Source organism: Poecilia formosa, unplaced genomic scaffold (assembly GCF_000485575.1).
Source record: "Poecilia formosa unplaced genomic scaffold, Poecilia_formosa-5.1.2 Scaffold395, whole genome shotgun sequence".
In the NCBI taxonomy this organism is placed as follows: Eukaryota; Metazoa; Chordata; class Actinopteri; order Cyprinodontiformes; family Poeciliidae; genus Poecilia; species Poecilia formosa.
In genome coordinates this window covers 298,843-319,074 of record NW_006800334.1, presented here as the reverse complement: position 1 = coordinate 319,074, position 20,232 = coordinate 298,843, and the positions used below count along the sequence as shown (strand labels likewise).

General features: G+C 40.8%; 1 protein-coding gene across 2 annotated transcripts in view; it reads right to left on the bottom strand.

Annotated features, from left to right (window-relative positions):
• The window catches only part of LOC103154696 (complement C1q and tumor necrosis factor-related protein 9A-like), an 83,956-nt gene extending 64,158 nt beyond the window's left edge, over positions 1-19,798 (bottom strand). The window contains exons 1-3 of one of the 2 annotated variants that reach the window (XM_007576069.2): positions 18,770-19,798; positions 18,491-18,687; positions 18,230-18,275 (exon numbers count right to left, since the gene is read on the bottom strand). In XM_007576069.2, coding sequence (XP_007576131.1) covers positions 18,230-18,275; positions 18,491-18,501 — 57 coding nt within the window. In that variant the 5' untranslated portion in view covers positions 18,502-18,687; positions 18,770-19,798. The remainder of the gene's footprint in view (positions 1-18,229; positions 18,276-18,490; positions 18,688-18,769) is intronic. The other variant, XM_016662909.1, reaches the window with a different exon arrangement.
• Between the last annotated feature and the right edge of the window lie 434 nt (positions 19,799-20,232).

The window sequence follows — 20,232 nt, the reverse complement described above, 5'->3', positions numbered from 1 at the left end:
GGTTGGAGGCGTTTAAGGCAACAAAACCCTACAGGGGGAGGTCGCATTGAACTGTAGCAGGAATCATGAGACACCAACTTGTTGATTAACTCATATATTCTAAGTTGATGGGGTTTCTGCAGACCCCATCAACTTAGAACCCACTACTTTCTTCATAGAAAGTAGTGGGTTCCCCTTCCATATGGGAAACGTTTTAGCTGAAATTTGGGAAGACTTCTTCCTTAAGCTCTGTAAAGCGAGAATCAAACTCTTGGGTGGCTTTTCTACTCAGGCCAAGAGCGGAGATGCACCAAGAAATCCTCTGCGAACTGGAATCGACAAATTCTCCGCTTGACTGGTGGTCGTATGGTTTGGAAAATCAAAAATCCATTTTTTTCTTCCGATTGCTGAACTCATGACACCTGAAAACTACCAGGGTGCCCTGATTAAAACCACTCTTCAATGTGGAAGTTGTTACTGAAGGAAAAATAATCAAACTTGGCTATTTTCAGGATCAGGTGAGGTGAAAAAGTGGAAGTATTCCTCTTGTTACAAGGACGTGAAGCTCATTACAAACTGATTTATACTCCTGGCAAATTTAGATGCAAAGTTATTTTTCATCCAACTTGCTTGGAAATGACACAAGCGTCTTCAAAAAGATCATTTGTACAAGGATCATCAGTTTAGAAACAACATTTTTAGTTTTTAGTTTAAAAAAAAAGGCATTGAATATAATTTCTACCATGCTCAACAATCAGTGAACATGTCTTCATAGGCATTACAGAAAACATTTTTACCAAGAACCTTCTACAATGTCTCCACTGGTTCTTTATGTGAATTTTTTTTCTGAGATAAATCAGAATTGCTTAAATTGATATTGGCAAGTGCTGATCTGATTTGATCTGTCAATAACAGGAATAGGTACATCTGGATGTTGAACATCCACATAAACAAAATATCACCAATTTTCCCAACTTGTAAAATTAAAGCAGATTTATTTAGCTACAGAAGCTGCAGTAAATTTAACTTTCTCCAGCCAATTTGTAGCTCAAATCAATTCAAACACAATCAGTCAGATAATTTTCAGATGATTGTCTGGAGTGCAGAAATAGGTCAAGAGTTTTCCTCGTCTTTCTCATTGGTTTCTCTGATTTAAAAAAAAGCACTTAAGTAAATTCAAAGGGTCGAACTTTTAAGCTGTCAACAAGTAATTATTTCCTCTCTTTTTGTGGCAGCTTTTTAAGAGCAACATGTAAAAGAAAAAAATCAGAAACATGTTGAAAACTGCCAGGAGATACAATAACAAAAATAAATGCGTGCAAACTTGTGCCAACTTGGTGTGGGATTTGCTTTTCACGGGTATAAAACAGATCACTGAATAAATTAATAATGGGGCTGTCAAAAATCATTGGTGTTCATGATTTGTTTTTTATATTTTTCTCCCTGTTTCTTCTTTCCTGATCATAAAAATCTGAAGGATGACGACAGAAGGTTGGCAACCAGATTGGCGGTCTGGCTTGACGGCACGACTCAGACAGAGAGAAAAGAACATTAAACTTGCTCTGCTGCTGCAGAAAGGTATCGCATCTCAGTTGGTTTATTTTAAAGTTAAAATCAGATGCTCACAGAGACAGACAGTTACATAACCTTTATTTTTCTCCCTGTCTGAAGTTAAAGAAAATGTATGTGAACGACAGAATATGATGAAAGTAAAATAAAAAAAAATATTCTGGCACAATTGTTTATTTGTAATCAGAAAAGGTTTAGTTGGACGTAATCTCAGACAGTGAGGGGGAAAAAAGAAAATAATGACAGTAGTTGGACAATTCAAATCTGAAGTATTTGGGAGGGGGAAAAAAAAGAAATGATGGGAAAAAATGGCTTGTTGTCACATTACTGGAACTGGAAAAGTGAGCCAACAACGACAGAAACCACCTGCTGGTGTAGCTTCCTAATAAGGTCTTCATACTGGTGAAACTACACTGATTTTTACTGCCTGAACAGAGCATGAAACACGTAGCATAATTATCTCTCTTTTCCTCTGAAAATCAATTAAAAAAGTAACAAAGAATACTCCGTTCCACCCACCAACACCCAGCCCTCCCAGCTCGCCTCTCTACTTCTGCTTGACCTCATCGGTGAAGGGAAGGAAAGCTCCGTGGCCGTTCGGCATTAATTAGGTCGCGGAGGAAACGAGAGCTCAGGCGAGTAAATGTACAACCATGACTTCCATCACTCGCTGATGGGCAGAAAATGTTCCCACTGCTGATTCTCTTAGAAAAAAACAAAAAAAAAAAAACACAGTAACGGAGTTCATGCGTGCAGTGGCAACGTTGTACAGTCCCATAACTTTTACGGAGACACGTTTGTTCGTTCGTTCGTGGCTGTTTTCACGCTTACTGCGCTGTCCCGATTTTTGTCTGGATGTTTGCAGTTTGGTGGAACATGAAGTTCGACGTTATTCACAGCAAATATTACGTTGACGTTAACGATGGACTGGGAGAGCCAGACTAAAACAACGGACACGTCTATCTGGGGCTTGATGCGCGTTTCTGCTTATTTTGAGTAGTTTTTCACAAATACAAGAAGAGATTTTACTACGTGATACATCGCGTATCACGTAGTATCACGTAGAATCACGTAGTATCACGTAATGCCACGTAGCGTCACATAGTCTGCTTCTAATATCAAGAGGTTTCATGGGAAAGCGCCACTTGGATGAGAACAACAAAGCCTTGCTCTGAGATGGTAACAGTGAGTGAGTTGCAGGGAAGATGCCTGGGATCCATCTGACTTTCTGTGTTCATAATAACGCACTGAAATAAGAGTTGAAACTGTTTCAGTGCATCTTTTTTGCTATTTTGTTGAACTGTGTGTTCCTCCCCTGTCTGTCTGACTCCAGTCAAACACAAAGTCTACGCTTTCTGACTCCCTTTTTTGTGCCCGCTCGAGGCCTGAGGCAGCTGCCTACAATGTGATCTCATTGAAAACTGTGATTTAGTAAAGTTGAGCTTAGCTGCAGCAAAGCTTTGGCTCTGCAAAATGGCACGTCGGCCGGTGCAAAGACTTAATAGTGTTACAATCAAGTGATGTTATCTCTAGACCTCCAGCTGCGGTCTGAGAGGCAGAGAGAAAGAGATTCCTTGAGGCACTGGAAATTCTCCTTATGTAGCAACATGCCTCTGTTTCACTTTTCCCTCTGAGTCACTGTTACTTAAACTTTCTTGACTGGTTCATAGTCATAAATTAGCTTTACTGTCCAGATTCAAATAAAATCCAGTTGCATTTCACACATATCAAATATTAGCCTTATCCTTACAACTTTTAGCATGATGCAACTTCAAAAGTACACCACAAACAATTCAGACAACTAATCCTGTCTTGGGATTTATTTTTTTACCCTAAGTTAGGGTTATTTTAATATTTACTCAATATGTTCATTGTTTAGGGAACAATGAACTTAATGCTAATTCAAATTAGCATTAAGCCAGCAAATGCTGACATTCACGGGTTGTGTAAAACAGAATAGTTGACAAAAATGTGTCACTACCTCAGACTGTTCTGAAATTCCTTCTTTTCTGTGGAAGAGCAGCTACATGATAAATTGCCTCTTTTATCTCTCCTTTCAACAGGTGAATCCCTGGTCAATGAGCTCCAATAAACCTAAGTATCCATCTGTCGTCTTTCCTCTTATCAGCTACAACACACACACACACTTCCAAATCCATAAACAGATAAAAATCACGCAGGTCAGGAAATGACACAACGGGCCAATTAACTTTGTGACATAAATAAATGTCACAAAGTTACAATTATTTACTATCCTGGAGGAGTTTTATCATTTCACTCTTATAGAGATGCGAGTCATTTTCTCCATTTGGTCCCAAAACTCACAACAACCAAGAAAATCTCGACAGAATAAAAAAAAGAAGTGAACAAAACTGAGATTTTCAATTTCATGAGTTATGATATAAAAATAAAATGAATATTTCTAACATTTTCCTTAGTACCTAAAAGCACGTATGCATTTACTTTGAATTTCCTAATTTTAAGGTAAATTCAAGATTTTTCAAAAGTACTAGTTCCACTGGCAAATTATTTCAAAAGACATTTTTGCCACGTTATAAGTGAAATAATCTGCCAATGGAGCAAGTACGTTTTCATCAATATTAAGGAATTATTGACTTGAAACAAGCTGCTAAATATTTCTGAAAAGTTACATGCAATTTAGCTTTGTCTTATTTCAAGTGTCCCAAGATATTTGCACTAGAAACTAGACCAGCTTACTTCTTTTTGCAGCGTTTCCTTCATGTTGGTGCTTAAATAGAGTCTAGAGCTGAAAATGTTCAACAAAACACCCCAGGGCCCAAGAGTTCCTGTGAGAGCAGAGCGGCAGAGAAGAAGAACGGGCGAAGAAATGGAGGAGGAAAGAAGTGGAGACAGGTGTGTAACCTCGTCAAGGAGCCACAGGGCAACGGAGGTGAGAGGTGGTGGTCGAGAGCGATGGAGGAGGTGCTCCCAGTAGCTGTGGTGATGACATGCAACGTGCCTGCGCTCTCCTCCATCCCCCTGGCTGAGGTTTATTGGCCGTCACCCCTCGCGGGCCGGCGGGTTGTGCGCCCAGACCTGTCCCCGCGCCGTCTGACACACACTTCGGTTTACTAAATGCCATCTTCTGGAATCAGGAATGCATGAACAGTCCGATAGGTTGGAGACAGGGGGGGGAGAATGCTGCTGGTGGTTTTTGAGTGCAGCCAACAAAATAGATAGAAAAGAGCACAAATGCTACGAAATATGCAGATAGTAAGCTTACTCTGTATACATAATATTATAGGTACCTCCACACCTTTACACAGCCTAAAAGGACAAACATGTTGACATTACCGCCTGCCTCTGTCGACATAGTTTAGGAAATCTGTGCATTTAAAGAAGGAAAATATGTGCAAACACCGCAGTTCATGTCGAGTTTAAAAATGAAGCCAAATTTGCATTTGATAAGGAAATCCGTACCCTAAGCTGAATGAGAGATGTCAGCGACCATGACAGCGCTCAACATCTGCCACTCAACCCTCGGTATCGCCTCATCTGCTACCTGCGCAGAAATAACACCAGACACTATGTGGCTCGTTCTGTTTGCACCTGCAGGTTTCAATCCTTGGTCATGACTAATCCACCCTCTGTGTGTGTGTGTGTGTGTGTGTGTGTGTGTGTGTGTGTGTGTGTGTGTGTGTGTGTATGTGTATGTCTGTGTCATTGCAGATTTTAGGAGCGTTCAAGACTTTTATGTTCAAGCGCGGTCCCCCGAGCCATGAATCTTTCAGCTGTGTCAGACGGCTAATAAGGTTAAAAAAAAAAGTGGCTGCAGGCAGTGTTTAGTGCAGCCCTCCGTTATATTAAATGATGAGTGATGACAGAGAAAATCACGTCAGGTAAACTGCTCTATGCCACACCCGTGTTGTTTTGTGCAGTAAAGGAAAGTATGTAGAAACGTCCCTTGCGGTGCGCATTACCTGCTTGCAGGTTCAGTCTTTGTTGCAGTGATCGTATGCTTTTTCTCTTTTTTCCACTGCGGCGTGGCAACTGCAACACAAGACACATAAATTGCTCCACGAGAGCATCCAAACCTAGCATCATCATGCTAATGCTAGGCATTTGTGTTTCTTAGCCACAGTGCGTCAATTAAAGTAGGGGAAGTAAATGTAAAGTAAAAATACGTTTTCGGTTCATCTATGAACATCTTGGAGTTTATGTTGCTTGATTAAAACATGCTAATTTGGGGGGGGTGGGGGGAGGAGAAATATTGTTTTTGTTTAAAAGAACTTTTGCACAGATTTTATTCATATCAAAATACCTGAACAGATTTAAATTCACGTAAAAACGCTACAGGCAAGTAAAAATATGATTTTTTTTTCTTCTCATCTGCTTTACGTCTAGTTTTCTAGTGGCTTAATGAAGTCACACAAATTAGACCAGTTGCTAAGGTTAATGCTAATGCTGGACGTCTGAGTTTCACAGCAAAACCTCTTTACAGTTTTAATGTATATCAGAAAATAATAAAAGTAAATCAAATTTTAAGGAAAAGCTAAAAGGTAAAGTGTGTTTTTGTCTTCTGCAAGCTGCTTACAGAAGGTACGCCTTTTAAATTGGTCCATAACAGAATGCTAATGTAGCTGCTAACAGCAATTTAGATCCATTAAGTGGCTTCATAAAAGCAACTTTACTTATGTTTAAAGTCTACCTAAGATGGTTACAATTAAGGTAAGATTATGGATTTCTCTTAACTTCTTGTGATGTGTGTCTTAAGTTGTTTTATGACAGCATGCTAATTTTAAACAGTTGCTAGAATCAAGCTAACGCTTAGCTATTTCTGTTTGTTTCTCAAACTTCATAGATTTAATGCGTTTCAGAATAATGAAAGTAAATCTGAGTTAAGGTAAAACTTTTTAAGCATGGTTGAGTAAAAACATACAAGTTTTTCTTTCTCTAAACCATTTGCTAGCTTCACTATATCATGCTAATTCAGAAAAAGTTGCTAGAATAATGATACCATTTTTCCAAACTGTTCATGACTATCAAGACTGTAACCAAATGAAAGTCCATGCGTGGTTTGAGAAATAAAGTTTTCTTTTTTTTTTCTGAACTGCTTCAGATGTAAATTTGAAGTCACTTCATGATGGCATGATATTTTGTAATAGTTGCAGGGACATTGCTAATCTTTGTTAGCCTACATTTGCATTAGTTGCCCCTCAATTTAAATGATCATTATAATTTTCTCAGAGCGAATATTTTTTTCATATTAGATGTGTAGAATAAGCCAACACAAAACATTTCACAGAGAGCTAACATTTAGATTTCACATCTACGCAAGTTTGAGTAAACCTTTCTCTAAATCCTCCCAAAACGCGGAGAAAAACAACATCCATGTATGAGTTAGTGGCGTGTTCGTACTCTCTCTCTATCCTACCAGCAGCTGAAACTGCTCTCAGGTCAGTCAGTGAGCAACCTATTTTTAGTAGCGGCCAGAGCGAGCTCACACTGAATAAATATGTAGGGCAACCCAGCTCTGTTGACAAACACCCGGTTACAGGACACCGACAACCGGCGCAAAACACCGCGACTCCTCCGCCGTGGACGTCAGACTTTAAAACATTGTTCCAATGAAACTTTTAGATGACAGTCGGGAGTTTACGTTCCCTCTGAGAGCCGCCACGTTCTGCAACGTGGGGCTGGCACAATGATCGACTGTCCCTCCTCATTAGTGGCCCTCTGAGACCACTTTGGCCACAAGGCACAGAGCCAGAGGACAAGCAGAGGCCCTTCAATTAATACTGAAGTAAAAGCTAAAAGCAAGGGGGAAGTTAAGGGTATGGTGCCAGGTGGTTTGATGCTGCAGGACAGCTGACTCAGGATTCAGGGGAAACACTTGCAACAACTTTTACACCCATTTTTAAATCTTAAAAGTGACCTTTTTTGTGTAAAAAAAAAAAACTTTTTCTAAACCTTTTAATCTGACATCAAGTCAACGACGTCAGAAACAGATGACAAGAACCCCTTTGTTGTGCATGCCAAAAGTTGCCTTACGCTTGCCCAGAGTCCCACAGTCAAGCATGAGTTAGCAGAGGAGAAACTGGGCCAGGGTTAGCGAGTTAAGACGCAACGCTGCCAGCAGCCGGACCAGGCGGTTTTATGGACGAGAGCAACAGGACGGCGTGACCCAGTCCCCGAAAATACCCGCCGCTCCCTGTGGGGGACCGCAAACAGCGACCGCTACGCTCCCACATAAACAAGCGTCTCGGTCGCTCCGGGAGTTCCGCTCACGAAATACCTGAAGAGTCAGAAGGAAAAAAAAAAAAGGATGCAGAGGAGTTCACAGAGGGGTCATGACATTTTTTTTGTTTTGTTTTGTTTTTTCACACGTCGTAGATACAAGCTGCGGAGCCACGGAGCAGCAGGGAAAGACGCAAGACTCGGCAGCAGAGATGGACGGCTGCAGATTCACTTCTCGGATGACGAATGGTCTTCAATAAGGGTTCAACCGCAGGGCAAGGCTAACCGCTAACAGCTTCATAATCAGCTACAAAGCTCACTATATTACACTTAACCTGTGTGGTATTTTGGCCTCTGGGGAGGCCTACAAGACAAATTGGGGAGATAATGTGATTTATGGCAGCTGTGGGACGATGGTGACGGACAAAAATTTTACCAAAGGATTCTTCAGCAAAAACCAAAAGAAAAAAAAAAGGCTGCTTTTGACCTGCTTATTGTGACGGCATTGAATATGTTGAAAAGAGAAATATGAAAATAAAACAACTGCTACATATTGTCACACTTTAACCACAAACTTAAACGTTTTTTACTACTTTTTTTTTTTTTTGCAATAAACCAACACAAGTGAGAAGTTGAAGAAAAAGCAATATCCAGACTTCAACATTTTTTACGTATAAAACTTTAGTAACTATGTCATGCGGGTTTACTCATCCAATATCTCGAAATAAAGTCAAGTGGACCGTATCGCCTTTGGAAGATAACTAGTTTCTCAGCTCTGCCTCAACAGATTTAGCTTTTTTGTTTTGGTTTGCCCTCAAATGATCTTTTTTTTTGCACTTTGTTTATTTTGGAAAAAGATCATGTATTTTCTTTGTTATTGTTATATTTACCAATACCAATTACCTGTTTTGTGTTTAAAGACATATTTAAGCAGCCAGTTGATTGATGCTTACTATGGTATAATAAATTTACTTTTGAGAGAAGGGATAGACTATATGTTTTTTTTTCTTCTTCAAATTACTCCTTTCATTCAAAACTTTTGCTAATGTCAACATGAGACATGTTAATTTTAAACTGCAAATAAATTAATGAGTAAATAAAAAAAGATGGAGCTCAAACTACTTTCTAAAGAAGACTTTCAGTCTCTGAATATGCAAAGTAGGAAGAGTTGTAATCAGAAAGATTTGTTGCCGTAACTGCAGCCAGAGAAATGAGATAAGAGGAGCTGAAAACACGTGTACACCACACTTTTCAGATTAGTGCTTGTAAAACTAATTTGAAAAACGTGTAATTTTCTTGCACGCGGCTTGTGTTGGTCACATTAACTCCCATTAAATCCATCCAAGCTTGAACACTTTTGGCAACGCACGGCGACAACATAAACAAAGATGGCTGCCGTCACGTGCTTATCTAGCTCAATGGAGCATAAAGACTTTATCTTTCCAAAATATTACAAGGCAAACGAATTTTCAGAAAAAAAAGAAAAAAAAACATAAGTATTAATGGGAAATCCTCTGGAAAGATTAAGTCGGAGTACTCTGGTGAAGTCTGTATATACAGCAATAAGCTGCTGCACCTCCCGAGCTTCACACGTTGTTTTCCGAAAAATAAATGACATCATCACCTTCGCCAGCTGTTCCAGTCGAAGGAGGTGAACACCCAGAGAGCGGTGGCTGAAAAGATTATTCAAAAAGCCCAAAAGGAAAGTTGATCCCACGCATTAGAGCCAGGTGTTCGAGTGAAGAACATAAGGCCGTCCCAATTACCCGGCTTGCGAAGAAGAAGAAGAAGAAGAAGAGAGAGAGAGAGAGAGAGAGAGAGAGAGAGAGAGAGAACGGTGGCTACGAGCGGTGGAAAAACAGAGCGGAAGTGTTCGTAATTACAGGGACAGGCCGAGACACAGTGAGGCGGTAATAGCAGACAATGACTGAAGCATCTGATGTGCCAATGATAGAGCTCCCATCTCGGTCGGCTGCAGCTGGGGGTTTGCGGGAGCAATTTGGGAAGAAATGGTTGGAATCTCCAGATTGAATCCCCTGAACTTCTTTCATTCAAACCGTCTGTTAGGAACTGAGAAAAAGCTGAAACTTTCCACCTGAGTACATCAGACATGCTGTCACTTTAACACCAAAAACAGAATTGGACTTTATCAGGATTTTATGATCAAAACAATTTGAAATAATGAAAATAAATTTGCTTCCTAGAAACACGGCAATTTCTGGAAAAAAAAAAAAAAAAAAACTCGGTAAGTTTTGCCGCTGGTATTAAAATTGGTTTACTTTGCAAAACTGCAACGGAAACATTTTGTTCCGCCTCACACGAGTCACACGATCAACAACCGGATGTTGCCGCTGACGAAAACCATGAAGAAGAAGACAACAGGAAGTAGTTGGAGGATGATGGTGCGGAATGACTTTTAATGGCTCATTGTGCGAACAAACTTACTCACGTGTGATTTGAAATGCGTTTCTTATTTAAAGGAAACACCGCAACATATGAATTGTGTTTTTAGGACACTAGCGGATTATTGACAAAGGTTTGAACACATTTGTAACGGAAACACAGTTAATGACACAGAAGGAAAATCATACATGGTTTTCAACATGTTTACAATTGAAAGACTACCGAGTGCATTTGCATTGATCCCCCTTTTATTCTGATACCCCGGAATAAAATCCAGAGCAACCAACTTCCACCTTATGACCCCTTGGTCAGTTAAAAAGACACGTTAGGACAAGGTGGTGGCAGCACAATGCTGAGGGACTATCAATACATGCCACAGTTTGCATATTTCTATTCTTCTTGTTCCACTTTGCACCACTTTTCTTTTGGTCCTTCTACATCAAATCTCATTAAAATACACTGAAGTTTGTGGTTTCAATATGAACAAAAAAATAAAAATAAACAAAATGTTTCCATCTTATTGAATAAGAACAGAAACAGCAGCTCCGAGCAAAAGATCCATAGTTATTAGCCGTTTCCACAGATATTTGAACTCTTAATTAGTTGGTTTTAGTAAAAATGCCTGAATCCCAGACATTCTTAACATGTTTGTGACTAATGCTACGACTACAATGTCTCAAAATGCTGATATGAAGCGGTGTGACCACTAGGGTTAAACTTAATTCAACAAATGGGATGCAAAGACTCCACTTTTTTCTGATTTACTGTTTGATTCAACAGGGAGCTGAAGACAAGCTTTTCAAATGAGCTCAGTTTAAAGTGACACCAGCATGCTAAAGGTAAAGCTAAACCACACAGAGCACACATAAGGGAAGTTGTAGCGAGGTTTACAATGGACGCTGGAGGACACAGATTTTTTGTTTTTTTTAGATCGGTTCAAAATGGACAAATAATCTGTTTGAATATAAACCATTTTATTATTGTTGTTTTTCACAGCATCACTAAAGCAACTAAAGAAGCAGAAAATTACTGAGAAAATCGGTTGATGTGGTCAAAGCGCACATGCAGCAGCAGAGGAAAGACGGATTTTACAACTTCCAGACATGCAAACACACTGAATAACATAAAACACGTTGGCACATTTCCTTCTGTTTCACATTTGTAGTCACTGACAGACGCAATACCAAATATCTAACAAAGAAGAAAAAGCGAGGAATCACCTCAGAGTTAAACCTGCTCTGAGTTAATCAGATTTATGTCTGGACTATGACAACTTGGCAATCAACATGGGGGTAATTTTACAAACAATGAGACAGGTTTTTGTGTTTCCATGGATCCCTTTGTCTTTTTCTTGCTTTTGAAACATGAAAATTGGCCTAAAACGAGGCAAAGCGGTTCTCGGTTCATAGGTGACCTGCTGGAGGAGTTGTTGGTGGAGTCTTGGAGTAATTTTGATGTACCAGCTAGAAAGTAATGTTTAAAAAAATTATTAGAAAAAAAATGAAACACTAAATTGCTAAAGTACACACAATAACTCATCAACATAAGCCACTGCAAAAGCACAAAATCTTACAATGAAGGGTATTTCAACACTTGAAATAAATCAAAACTAACTTAAAAGTAACTTCTCTGCAAGATATAGGCGCTTGTTTCAAGTCACTTTTAATAAGAAATTTTTTCCAAGTTATAAGTGAAATAATCTGCCAGTGGAAGTAGAACTTTTTCATCAATATTAAAGAATTGTTGACTTAAAAAAGCTCCTATGTCTTGCAGAAAAGTTTCAGTTAGTTTTGTCGTATTTCAAGAGCGCCAAGACATTTGCACTAGAAATTACTTTGCAAGATTTTGTGTTTTTGTACTGCATCACGAATAAAGAAATCCTATTCCCAACGATGTGTAAGAAATCAAACATATCAAACAACTTTAATCTTATTTTCGGAGCGTGCCAGGTGCCCCCGGTTTAACCCGTGAGGTGCCACATGTGGGACTGAACATGGACGTCGGCAAGGTGGAAAGGAAACTTGACGTCGGGAAAGGAAAAACAAGAAAGGTAAGGATGAAAGACGAATCCAAGAGAAACCCCTGCAAACAAAAGACTGGAAATGTAATCCCTCTCAAGTGCAAACAGGCCTGATGATTGGGAGGTGGAGAGGGGACGGGGGGCAGGGGGGGGGGCAGCTGAATGGATCTGGCACGCCGAACAAGCCAAGGCAGCACTCTCACTGAGCATCCAGGCAACGTGAAGCTGCCCCACCTCAGCTCCCCTCTGTCAGACCTTCACAAGTCCCCGAGGAAAGACGGGAGGATTCCACCTCGCTCTCCTTCTCTCTCTTTTATTACAGCTGGCTGCTGTTGCTCATCCTCCTCTCATCAAAGACAGCAAAAGGACACGACTGTATGAGCTGTAGCAGAGCAGGCGGCGGCTTGCCAACAGGTCACCACGGCTACAAGCCTCCCCCCACCCCTCCCGTTTTGTGCTCAGACGCACTCTGACCTCTGGGGTCAGTTTGTCCCCCGACCAATCGGGGGACAAACTGAGAGCGGTGGCTCCGTCTAAAGAGGAGGAGGGGGGTTGGGGGGGGATCTGGATGCCTGAAGGTGGCTGCGCCAAGGGACAGTAACCCAGGGCATCATCATTTGTGGGGCGGCTCAAAGATTTAGAATGTTTTTGTAATGAATGCATGGTTGACTGAAGCGCATTGTTTCAGTATTGTTACATTTTTATTAATGTATAAAAATCTCAAATATGGCAACATGGTGCCATCTCACATGGGAAGGGTTGAACCTGCTAATGTAGTTCTACCTATTAATGTCTCTAGTAAAACATTTAATTTTTTCATTTTATTTTTCTTTTGGACAGGGCACCAAAACTGGGCCCTCATCCACTTAAAACAGGCCCTGGTGCAGAGGCCGAACTATGGGGGATGACGCGCCTCCACAAAGCTAACAGAGCAACGAAAAAAATCCACTTTTTATTTGACTTCTGCACGTTGTCAACAAACCTGTGATGGATTCCACAGACGACACTGAATCCATTTGTTTTTATGTCTGCACAAGTAAGACATAAAAAAAAACTAATTTATACAAAAGCAAAGACGTCTGAACGTCAACCTCTGACACCTGAAACGTCTCATTAAAAACACTGCAGCCAACTCCATCTCAATCTCTCTGACAGAATGAGATTCTGCAGCTGAAAAGTAGCGAAACCACATGAATCAAAGGAAGCAGGTGAGCGCAATCATTGTTTAGCAACTTCAAACCACGACGGTGGACGAGTCGGGATGTGGGAGGTTTAGCACATTCAGGACGTCTGAGATCCAACAGGGTTTACATCTGGGACGCCTCAGCTTAGTTCTGCTGCTGATTTTGTTCCTGTTTGTTTTTTTTTGTTGTTTTTTTTTTTTTTAAAAGGTGGTTCCTCTCCATCGTCAATTTGGACTAATTTAACTAATTTAAAGCGGCGCTACGAAAGCCGAAAAGCCAGCGTCCTCACCTGAATCGTTTCATACCATGGGGTATTCCCCCGCGTAAAGCCAAGCTCAAGATGTCTTTCATCATACCTGCACCGACACATTCACAAACACAGGATTTTATAGCGACGGGGGAGACATGCTCCACTGCTTGCGTGAGCCACACAGGTCGCAGACTCTTAGATGTGGGTGTGGGAGAGGAACCACGGAGGCTTTTTGAGAGCACATTGAAGCTGCTATATGTGGTTTATGGGGTTCCTAATACGCTCAGCGACAAAGGTGTATCGACCTTTCTCCGAGTGAAGAATGGCCATAAATTTGGTGTACCGTTAACTTCAGGGGTGTCCAAAGTGGGTCGTTGCGGGCCGGCATCCTGCATGTTTTAGTTCTCTCCCTGCTGTTAGTAACAACCTTTTCAGCTTGTCAATGTTCCTCTTAGGCCTTCTGATGAGCCATCATTTGATCCAGGTGCGTTAAACCAAGGAGAGAACTAAAACACGCAGGATGCCGGCCCGCAAGGACCCACTTTGGACACCCCTGGTCTGCATGTTGAAATGAACTTTAGTTTATGCTACAACTGAGACAGTATCCACAAAAATGAGAATAAAAAAGGCCGGGATGAAAACGATCCTGGTGAGTTTAAGAGCCAGACCGAAAACGGAAACGGAGCAGCAGCATCCAGTCAAACCAAACATCCAGTCCTCCTTCTCAGATCAGATTTTCCACCCGCCTCTGCGCCTCAACTCAAAACACCATCGGAACTTTATCATAAGCGTGTTTAATCTCCTTCTGACCTTCATCGTCAACATTCATGCGGGTTTTCAAGACAAAAAGTCATAAACTTCACAACAATCCCCAATATTTCTGCACACATTCCAAGAAACATGTTGTATTTATTTGCAGAACATGCCAAATTTATAAATCTGAGCATGGGAAGAATGTCCGTTTGGCTGAAGGAAACCAAACAGCACCAACACAAAAGCTCACCAAAAGATCCTTGGACAACTAGCTTTGATTTGCTCTGAGGATCACTTGGTAAAGAACTCGCTGTTGGAGGGGGAACTAATGAGTGGATGAGCGCCTGAGAAAATGAAATAAGAGAATGGGGGACCCACAAATCAACCCGATTATCAGCCCTCCCTCTGTGGAACGTTCCACCCTGTGGCACCTGCAGGCAACAGGAGACAAGTCTCACCAAGCTTCAGATGAATCCGGGGGGAAAGAACTGTTTTAGGAACCAAAAAGTCACATTTATAGAAAAAATATCTAATGTCATCATGGGGTGAAGGCTGGCTGCATTTCCAACTGTGCAAAAAACATTGGAAAAAAAAATCAGCTATTTATCGTGGACAGAATTCTTTTTTTTTTTTTAAAGAAAAAATCTTTCAGTTTGAGTAAATTTTTTCCTCTAGTACAGGGGTGGCCAAGTCCAGTCCTCGAGAGCCACCATCCTGCAAGTTTCAGATGCATCCCTGCTTCAACACACCTGAATCAAATGACTGGCTCGTTATCAGGCCTCTGTAGAGCTGATCCCGGTCTGTTGGAGTAAGGATACTTCTAAAACTTGCAGGATGGTGGCTCTCGAGGACTGGACTTGGCCACCCCTGCTCTAGTATATGCAACAGAGGTATTTTATATATTTAAGACAATTCAAATGTTGAGAAAGTTTTAAGTCACTAAGGCCTATATACCCTTTGTGGTTTCATAGTTAAATACATGTTTAGAATTTTTTTTTTTTTTACTTGTCTGGCCAAGATGACGGTTCTGAAATAACATTAACACACTAGTTTTCATATCAACCCTTAAAACTAGCAAGACAAAGCAAACAGCGATGTCCAGCTGCACCAAAACGCAACACGAAGTCTTAATTCCTGCGGTTCCAATCGCATGTGCCAACCCTTTTTGACTTTTCCACCCCTGTGTTCCCGCCATCATGCCTCTGCTCTCCAGGCCGTTCCTCCTCACCTGCATGTGATGTTTTCCCTGCACCAACATCTGTGTCGGCCCAACGGACCAACTGAACCGCCAGCACAGTCCATGTTTGTGTGTTTGCTGACATGTTTTAGTTAAAAGATAAAACTTCCAACTCCCTCCCTCCTGAAACAAATGCTCATTTAATGTACGGACTAAAGTGAGAGACAAAGATTAAAACATCTTTGTTTTAAAAGTCTGGAGGGTTAATAAATGGTTTGTATGAAAACTTCTGGCTGGTTTTGCTGTGTGGCTAACTTATAGCGCGCTGTAGCTAGCGAGTTTCAGCCAAAGCTACCAAACATGCTAGCAGCACACAAGGAGAGTCGGGCATTTTCCCTCGGTTTGAAAAAAATAAAATAAAATTAGGTAACATTTATGCTAAATATCCATGACACCAGTAGGTAGGTGGAGACGGCACCGTCACAACAAATAAACTACAGGAGAAGAAGACTGTTAGCTTAATTCAATTGTTCATTTCACAGCACTCTCATATGTAACACTGACAAATATCGTCATTTGTGAAGTTGAGAATGAACCAGAAAAGTTTCTTTTTTGAAATACCATAAAATTCCCACAACATGATGCTGCCATGATGCTTAATTAACAACTTTGCACGACGTCTGACCCTTTTCAATAACATCCTCTCAGAACATGTGATTGAAATAAGACCATTTGGCATTATTAGTCACAGAGAAACAACGTGCGTTCATGCTTGTTCTTCTGTGCCGATTCTGATGACACCTTATAAAGACATTTTGTCGACTTATAGTCAAACTCTGATTGCACTTATTTTTTTCTCAAAACACAAACTTTGGGCTTTATTTACAAAGGATGCAACTTATATGCCTATAGGCGCAGACCACCCAAGTAATGCATCATTCATTGCCCCCACACATCCGTCAGTTGCACACACACACACACACACACACACACACTGCAAAACAATCAGGGAGGTGGTGCTGGAGGTGGAGGGGTCAATTTAAAGTCAATGCGGCTCAATCAGCTGATTTGTGTTGAGACACGGGAGGTTTTCCATCACTCTGCTTACTTGACTTTCAGCTGATAAATAAATTCCTCTTGCTGACATATTTTCATCTTTTTTGTTTTTTCTTTCTTTCACTGAAACTCAGATATAAACCCAGTTATTAATCACCAAATAAATACTATTTTAACCCTTTCTGTCATGAATGAAACCTGAAAAAAGTGGGAAGAATGAATCGATTTTGGTTTCGTGCAAAGCTGGCCACATGTTAATTAGTGAATTATGGACACATTTAATCTAATTTTCTACACTTGTAGACCCTTGTTCCTTTAATTAGGCAATGCTGATAATTGACAAATAATTAAAATGTCTCATATGGAAGCAAATATTAGAAACGTGTTACAATTAAAGAATAATCAGGTTAATGCAGCACGCTAAAGTATTCATTACATACTACATCCAAAATGTCATCATACACAAACACAAAGTGGAAAGAAAATCACATATAATTCTCCATTGAGTTTCGGAGGGGTTTTTAAGAGTTGGGTCTGGACTTTGACTGGACCATTCTAACACATAAATATCGATTTGAGTTCATATCCTTCAGCCTCTTCATGGTTTTCTTCCCCCTATAATTATCTCCATTATCTTCCCATCAACTCTACCTAGCTTCCCTGACCCTACTGAAGAAAAGCATCCCCACACCATGATGCTGCCACCACCTTGCTTCACTGTGGGGACGGTGTATTCAGGGTGACATGGAGTTTTCTACCACATCGAACATTTTGCGCGTTACCTAAAAAGTTGAAATGCGATCTCATCTGATCAGAAGACATTCCTCCACATGTTTTGCTAATTATATGCCGAGTTAAAATTACAAACAGCAGGAGTAGATTTTAATAATAGGCTGCTTCTAAAAGCAAATAGGTGATATTTTAGACTACCCTTCCATTTCTACATGATGCACTTCTTTATGCTGGTCCATTATAAATCGCATTGTCCTCCATCTCTTCTAATAATTATTCTTCAGCTGTCATTTCCGTAACTTTACACCAGGGATGCCCTGCTTTCGGAAGCGCCGGTACAGAAAGAGGCAGAGAAAATTACAGGAGCGTCAAAAATGTCTGATGTAAGCTGCCGAGCTAAAAGGTGTGGCTTAGACAAAAGCCTGCTGCGCTAATGAACTTCATAAATATTCATCAGGAGGGCGGGGCTTACAATGCAAATGAGTGTGAGCGGGTCCACTCAAATATCAGCTGTATTAACAGCGCCCGCAGCTGCATTTAAACGCGGCTTCATTGAAAGCTTTCAATGAAGTGATCCACACAACTAAGACAGAAAATAGGAGTAATTCATTGATAGCATGACCAACAACAGTGCCATTTAACACTCATTTAAGTCAATTCTAAACTGTAAAGGAAAAATAACAAAATTTAAAGGCGGATAAGACATTTGAGAGGCTTTGCGCGAAAAAAAAAATCCGTCGCTTTTATCTTTGGTTTTCAACAAAGTTGGACACATTTTTCCCTGATCTACACGAGCAGCAGTGGTTTAAATATGCATCAACAATGTGCTGTGTGAGCGGCTCATAAAGCATGAGGAGAGCCGCTTCACCTGCAGGACCAATAGCTGCCTAGAAACAACTAGTACTTACTCCGTGCGTAGATCTCAGCACACAGGAGACAGTCAGCACACAGATCCTGCAACGGAGAAACATTTTTGGTTTACTTTATTAGAGTTATGTGAGGGAGTTTTTCTTTCTTTTTTTTTTTTTTCTTTTTTTCCTGGCAAATGACCTGCACTGGAGCTGCGATCGTGCACCGAACAGCTGCATGCTGGGGCATTATTAGTTCGCACGGGGATTTTTGCAACAACAACAAAAAAAGAAGAAGAAGAAGAAGAAAAGTATTCTTACAGGAATTTCATTTTTGTTATCCGCCTGGCTGCCACAGACTAGTTCCCCCTCTCTTCACCAGCAGGAAGCACCTCAAACGCGCTCATCGGCAGCTCCAAAACCTCTACTCCTGTGTCATCTACACGGATAAGAAGAGACAAAGTAGTCCCTCCGCTGAAACCGAGACCCCCTCCGCAAGTTCCGCGCGTGCGCGCGCGCTGCAAATGTAACCAAAGGAAAGAAAAAAGAAAAACATGAACAGAAATCTGGCCAACAAGTTAGAAGTTTGTTCCCACTCACCGAAGTCAAAGCGGTGCACAGGCTGCTGCGCTCTCCGAGCTGCTGCGCTCTCAGCTCAGCGGCGAAAAACAGCGGAGGGGCGGAGGAGGGGCCACACGTTCAAACACACGCGCGCGCGCGCACACGCACACACACATACGACCTCACCCACACATATACACACACACACACCAACGCACATGTCAGCGCCTCCACAACCGAGGATGCAAAAGCACACCGTCTGAAATCAAAGCTGAAGCTCTCTCTGCCATCAGCAGTGGTTCACCGATCTCGCGTTTAACCCATAAAAAAAGTGCCAAAACTTTTTTTGCATTACGATAAAACCGAACAATTTAGTTGTTGTTTTTTTTTTAATGTACATTGTTTTCTTTATCATATGTGTTAATGTTGCACAAATACTACCAAGTCTAGAAAAAAGTACATGAAAACTTTTTTATTAGTATTATTGTTTTCTCTCTGTTATCATGATTTAATTGTGAAACACCACAAAGCAGGCAGGAGCCAGGTCTGTTTGCACTCCACACATAGTCATGGTGAGTTACTCAAGTTGCAAACAGTCCTCTTTTAGCTCTAGTGCTCTATTTTTATTCATCTTGACCTGAGCCTTCAACGCTGTTTTTAACAGCCTGTTGATGTATCTGTTATGCCGATGACGTCATCCTCCTGCTTGAATCTGAATAATCTGTAAAGCGGGATCTCAGTTAGTGATTTTTGTCATTTTTTTTCTAGCTCACTGATGTCATATTTATGTGTGACATCTCCATTTGCTCCGACTCCGAGTTAAAATGTGGATCGGAAACAATGTAAACTCTCAGAAGATCACATGTGAGGTTCCTCAAGGCTGTATTCTCGGGCCATTTTTCTTCACTCCATTACCTCTTTCCTTTCATATGCCAATGAAACAAATCCCATTTTTTGTCACCACATTACCGTATTAGAGTCAGTGTGTCGTGATATTAATAAATGGATGAGTAGGAAGCAGAGGTCACCGTTTTTGGTGCCCAAAGGTCAGCATTCAACCGTCATGCTAAATCCTACAGCGAACACAACCAATGTAAGGGCAAAATAATACTGACAAGAAAGCAATGCTAGTGTTTGATTTGATCTACAGCAGGCTTAATTTGGTAGTCTCCATAAAAAAAAATAAATAAATAAAAATAAATCAGGCAGCTGCACTGGCCACCTGTTTGTAAACAGGGTAGATTTATCCCATAAACTATCAGAGATATTCACTCAGACTGTGTTCACTGGACTGGAATTAAACAAGAGGATGTCAGTTTCTACGCTTCTCAGCTGTGGAACAAACTCCCTGAAAATCTGAGTTGCTCAGAAACAGTTGACATCTTTAGATCGCGATTAAACACTTTAATACATACATGCAGCTTTCCCATCAAAATTGATTGTGTTTATTACTTTATCTATTGTTTTTGACCCACTAATCGAGAACATATCTGTTCATATTC